Source organism: Thalassophryne amazonica, chromosome 15 (assembly GCF_902500255.1).
Source record: "Thalassophryne amazonica chromosome 15, fThaAma1.1, whole genome shotgun sequence".
NCBI lineage: Eukaryota > Metazoa > Chordata > Actinopteri > Batrachoidiformes > Batrachoididae > Thalassophryne > Thalassophryne amazonica.
This window is the reverse complement of record NC_047117.1, coordinates 37,904,326-37,910,325: the sequence shown is the minus strand read 5'-3', so window position 1 is coordinate 37,910,325 and position 6,000 is coordinate 37,904,326. Positions and strand designations below refer to the sequence as shown.

At 46.0% G+C, this 6,000-nt stretch overlaps 1 protein-coding gene across 2 annotated transcripts in view; it reads left to right on the top strand.

The window, feature by feature from the left end:
* The first annotated feature begins 253 nt into the window (after positions 1–253).
* Positions 254–6,000, top strand: part of ndst3 (N-deacetylase/N-sulfotransferase (heparan glucosaminyl) 3) — a 391,475-nt gene continuing 385,728 nt past the window's right edge. For both annotated transcript variants that reach the window (XM_034187550.1, XM_034187551.1), the window contains exons 1-2: positions 254–391; positions 1,873–3,090. In XM_034187550.1, the coding sequence (XP_034043441.1) occupies positions 2,062–3,090 (1,029 nt within the window). In that variant the 5' untranslated portion in view covers positions 254–391; positions 1,873–2,061. The remainder of the gene's footprint in view (positions 392–1,872; positions 3,091–6,000) is intronic.

Sequence of the window (6,000 nt, the reverse complement as noted above, 5' to 3'; positions counted from 1 at the left end):
CTCTCTCTCTCTCTCCTCCGCTCGTGGAGGTGCTCTGAAAGCGGAGTATTTACGCACGGCGCACACTCGCTAACGGGCGGCCGGACTGCAGCGCGTCTCCGCCTGCTCGATTCTCGCGGCCTCTCCTGCAAGAGCAGAGGGAGAGGGGGGACGGGACAAGTGGACACGGCGGGAGAGAGGAAAAGATAGCGGGGGAGAAAGAGAAGCGGGATGCAAGGGGGAGGAGAGCGGATCATTCCGGCTGGCTAAGAGAGAGAGAGAGAGAGAGAGGACATGGCACATCGCCTCAGCATCCCAAACGACACGGAGACCGGAGCCGCTGCAGCTTCGCTCCTCCTGAGCGCGCGTCACACCTCCCGCGCACGCGGCAGCGCGTCCTCCGCGACAAGAGGTGAGTGAGTGCGCTAAACTTCAGCAACACAACACGGCGCCCTCTAAATACCTCATGAAGGACGGATTCTTTAAAAATTCATCGAATGTGTTTTCTTTGATTTTAACAGGTTTCTCCGCTTCGATTTTCTGACCTTCTGCTGTTTATCTTTAACGGTTTACAATCAATGGTTCAATGTGTAATTTAAAATTATATATTTGCATCCCCATTAATTAACATTTTGGTGAAAACTATCAATTTGAAATATTTATTTAATAGATTTTTTTAAACTCGTGTTCTTATTTATTGAATGTTTCAGAATGCCAAAACTTCCTGCAAATAAGTATTTTTGGATAATTCACTTCCCGCGCCCTCTAGTGGCTGACAACACACACACAGCGTAGCAACTTTCTGCGAATTTCTCATTAAAGCAGCAAAATGAGAATTTACTTTGACACCTGGTGATTTAATGATGGTTTGATTTTAGTTTTGAAAGGTGAGTTGTTCTGATGAGTGTTGCACGTGCACGCCTACACAACATGACCAAGATTTCACTGGTGGAAGTCAGACTTTTGTCTCACATGTTTGAAGTTAAACTTTAAAGAATCACATTTAAGTATTGATTGTGATGTCAGGTGTTTGAACAGTAAGCGCGCTCTGTTCGCTTCAAACTGAACGATCACTGCACATGTTTGCTCTTGTATTTTTCGGGGGTTATACTGGATTCAACCTCTGTGACTTTTTTTTTTTTTTAGAATGTATTCTGAAGGTGAGACACAAGACGTCACAAAATTAAGCAAAATGTGAGGAAAGACCATTGATATTCAAACAGACAGGAGCGACACAGGCGTGTAAAATAAGAGGGATTCACAGAGAGAAAAGAGAGAGAAGAGAGATCTTTTCTTCTTGCTGGCTCCTGACACATACATTAAGATGCTAATCCTGCTTTTTCTCTTTTTTGGTCTTTCTATAATTCATTCCATTTTGTTCCTTTCTCTACTCTTTTTTTTTTTTTTTTTTGCTCTCTCCTATGTGTCTCTGTCTTCGTTTTTGCCACAGTGACACGGGCTCCTGTCAGATTATCACTCCTGGCAAAAGGATTCTAATTTTGTGGTATTTCAGATGATTAGGTTCAGAAATAGGACAGAAGTGTGTACAGGGTTTGGTGCAATTAGAGGAATTCTCAGTAGAGCTTTACACGACTGATTAGTTCTCCCGTGTTCCTCCCCACATGCACATATTAACACGCAACCAGCTGTTGTTTATTAGTGTGGAGTGGGTTTTTTTGTGTTTGTGATGTCATTTTATGCGGGTGTGCCAAAGGTTGGATAAGCCCTAAGGATGCAAGTTGTTTTCAATCAGCTCTGCAGTTACCAGCTGTGCCCTCTCGTTCTCTGGGGTGGCACAACCTTGGTGCACAAACACCCGCGCGCCTGCACACAGAGAACTAATGCATCACCCAATAAACTCACTCTTTCTCCTTCTCTCTCCTTTCTGTGCAGACATTAATCATCGCTCCACATGAGGTGCCTCTGTGCTTGATTTGTGGGAGAGAACCTGCTGTATTTCGTCAATGAAGACCTTTAATCCTGAACATCACACGTGGCTCCATTCTCCAACTGCCATGGTGACATGACGAATCCCTAAGCTTGCTCCTCTCTTCAATATATATAGACAGACAATCTCCTTCAATGACCCAAATTGTGCACAGTCTCAGGTCCAAGATGACCGTGGCCGTGCGCTTCCGTCGACACTTACGGAGGCTCTTGCTCCTGCTGGCCTCCTGCTGTGTGCTGTCTCTCCTACTCTCTGCCTACTTTCTCTTTACAAACTCCTCCCCTTCCATGCCACTTGGGCAATCCCCTGCCTGTTCCCAGCCACTGTCCTTGTCCCCGTACCGTTCACTCCCATACCCCTATCCACCTAACCCCCCGCACACGCACGTCCACACCGATCCAGTGGTGCTGGTCCTGGTGGAGTCCCTGTACTCTCAGCTGGGCCAGGACATTGTGGCTATCTTGGAGTCAGCACACTTCCAGTTCCGCATGGAGATTGCCTCAGGGAAGGGTGACTTGCCGCCATTGACAGAGAAGGGCCGCGGACGATATTCACTCATCGTTTTTGAGAATCTATTAAAATATGCCCATGCAGACACGTGGAACAGGCAGCTGTTGCACCAGTACTGTACTGAGTACCGAGTGGGCATCATAGGCTTTTACCGCTCCACTGAGAACTCACCACCTCTCGTCAAAGTTCGAGGTTTCCCATTGGTGCTTCGGACCAACCAGGCACTTTGGGACTGCTGTGTTGTTTCCAGCTCTCCCCTCCTCCATCTGACCAAGCCTGGCACAGATCTAGGGGCCTTACCTGGAGAAGACTGGACCGCCTTCTCTTCCAACCACTCCACTTACCAGGCTGTGCTGCATGCACGGGCCAGAGAAGGAGCTCCTGGGGCTGGTAGTGGAGACAGTCCAGGCCCTGGCTTCAGTTTTGGCCTCCATGCCACAGTGATACAAGACATGGGACTATATGACGGGGTGAGGAGAGTACTATTTGGACAGGGACTGGGCTACTGGCTCCACAGACTCATTCTGGTGGACGCCATCTCCTACCTCACAGACCGGAAGCTTTCCTTGGGCCTGGACCGGCACGTACTGGTGGATATAGATGACATTTTTGTGGGGAAGGAAGGGACACGCATGAATGCCAAGGATGTGAAGGTACTGGGTGATGGGTGTGCAATAATGTGCATTGTAAAAATGACAGCTCAAGATAGAGAGGATAAATAGACAATTAATTTTGGGTTGAAGGTGTTAGATGACACTTTTCAATCTGCTGTCAGCTCCTAAAAACAGTAACTGATGAGTGTTTGCAATCTGTAGCCTCCTCAGCAAAGATTTTATGAGTTTGTGTGTCTGTGTGTGCGCGTGTGAAATATATATTATGTGTTGGGAGGGTCTTTACCTCAAATGGAGGTTTAGCCAGAAGCAAAGAGGTTGTTTAAGTGAACAAAGAAGTGCAGTGAAAGAGAGAAAGAAGAGGGCAAAGAGAGGGAAAGAGCAGTAGTGAATGAGCCAGTCAAAAGATGAATGACATGTATTTCTGTTTTCCCACGTTTCTCCTCCGAGGGAAACTAAAGGAGAGTCAGCCGTGCAGCCGGCCTCGCTAGGCAGCTATTGTTTCGACACACGCTCGCATGAGCAGACAAACATAAATATATAGACTTTGTGCACAAAAACAGACGCAAATGTTCAGACACAGTTTGTGCACAAAACTACATAAACTACATGTAGAGAGAGTGTTTGTGCACAAAAATAGACATAAACATGCAAACGGTTTTGTGCTCAAAAAACAGGAACAAATGCATAGACGTTGTCTGAGCACAAAAAATAGATATAAATATATAGACAGTGTTTTTCCACAAAGATGGGCACAAAAGCCTCCCATTGCTGATATTTGTTACACAGTTGTGTATGATATTGGTACAAAAAAGAAACAAAAACAAAAGTTACCCAATCAGGGCCTGGAAATGGGAGTAATCTGTCATAAAAGTAGCATTGTAGAACAATGTGAACAATCAGGAAAGTTTGAAACATGTTTTAAAACATTTATGATGTCGGAATACATCGTGATCCACAAAATGTGAATAATTAGATGTCATTTGTGCTTTTAGTTACAGTGTAGATGATACAATGTAGATTTTAAATACAATGCTGATTGTTTTCTGTTTTGGAATGAGTGATGAGCAAATTCATTGACTGGACTAGGAAGTGACAGTTTGCTGTGCCTGTGCATAAGGAATCAGGGAAAAACTCAAATCCATGAGTAAGCGCATGGCTCATGGTGAGGTACACAGCTCCGCCCATTGCTTTGGTAAAGTATAGATATCATACACACACAATGTGGCAAAAGTAGGTGACAGTGGACATGCAGGTAAAACATACAGTAATGGGAATCTACCGCTCCGTGAGCAGAAACCTCCTGATTCTACTCTACAGCATAATCCATGCCATGAATCCCACAAAAAACATGACATTAACAGACAACAGTTATGAGATGTTAACAGATATATTTTAGTGTTGTGGAAAAGTGTGGTAATAACCTGGGGCCTCATGTACAAAGACTGCCTATACAAAAAAGTGTGGCGTATGTCCTTCTCCACACTAACGTTTAGATGTACCAAAAGTGAAATGACTGTGGAAATGTTCGGTGCTTTTACTTGATGGTGAAACTTGCGCTGCAGAGCTTCTTAACAGGCTCCCGATTGTCTCCCTGTGTTCAGTATTTGTCAATAAACGCGTATGTAAAGTTGTGACTGTCACACACTATCAGCTGCAGCACACATCGTTTTTATTAAACTTAAGTGTGTGTGTGCTGCTCTGAGACCACAGCATTTATGGCTTCACACACCTACACTCCCACTAACTTTTTTTCCTATTTCATGCTTATTCCGGTTGACACGCACCGATGGTTCACACACACACACACACACACACACACACACACACACACACACACACACACACACACACACACACACACACACACACACACACACACACACATTTTTATGCGTAGAACAGTTTCTGGGTTTTAGCGTACGCCATGTTTCAGTAGGAAATCCACGCGTCTTTGTACATGAAGCCCCACGGGAGTGTTGTGGAAAAGTGTGGCAGTAAGTGTGTAGTAGACTGTGTGGTGCATGCGCATCAGCACTCATATCATGGGACTCATCTATACTCGGGTGTAGTCTGCAATAATAGCATCATCATCATCATCAGGCCTCATGCACGACGAGGAGGGTGTCGTCATGCATAGAGCTAATCATATTCGCCAATCTTCTCCACTTGGGTCGGTCCAATGCTAGTAGCTCAGCTTCAGCTAGTGATAGGCCCAATTGGTGTAGGTCCCTGGCGATGACATCAATCCAGCGAGTGTGGGCTCCGCGGGGGCGTTTCCAGCCAGCACATTTGGGGTCAAAGTGGAAGATAGCATGTGTTGGGTGTTCAGGGGGGAGTCTTTTGATGTGTCCGTACCAGCACATCTGGCGCTGTGCTGCCAAATGGGACACGGGGTTGTTGGGTGCATTCAGGGAGTGAGATGTTGGAGACTCTATCATACCATTTTATGCCCTCTATTAAGCACAATGCTCTGCTGTTGAAGCCGTCAATTCTCTCTGCCATGGACTTATTAAGAGGCCAGGTTTCTGCTCCATAAAGAAGGATGGAGAGGACTGAGGTGTTGTAGAGCCGCAGTTTGGTCTTTCTTGAAATGGAGTGGTGTCTCCACAGTGGGTTCCAAAGGATTTTCATGGCACTGGCTGCCAGAGCACGTCTCCTGTTAATTTCTGTTGTGATGCTGCCATTGCTAGTGACAATTGACTCGAGGTAGGTTAAGAAGGTCACAAACTCCACTTTCACCCCACTGATGAGCAGTGGGGGTGGGGGTTCACCTCCGATGTGCATGAGCTTGGTTTTTTGTCAGCTGACCCTTAGGCCCAGTTTGTTGGCTTCCTCTTGGTATATCTCCAAGGATTCTTGCAGCTGGTCTAGCGTGGAGCAGAACAGTGTGGTATCATCTGAGTATTCGAGGTCCGTGAAGGAGTAACTGCCTAGTTGAACCCCGGAAAC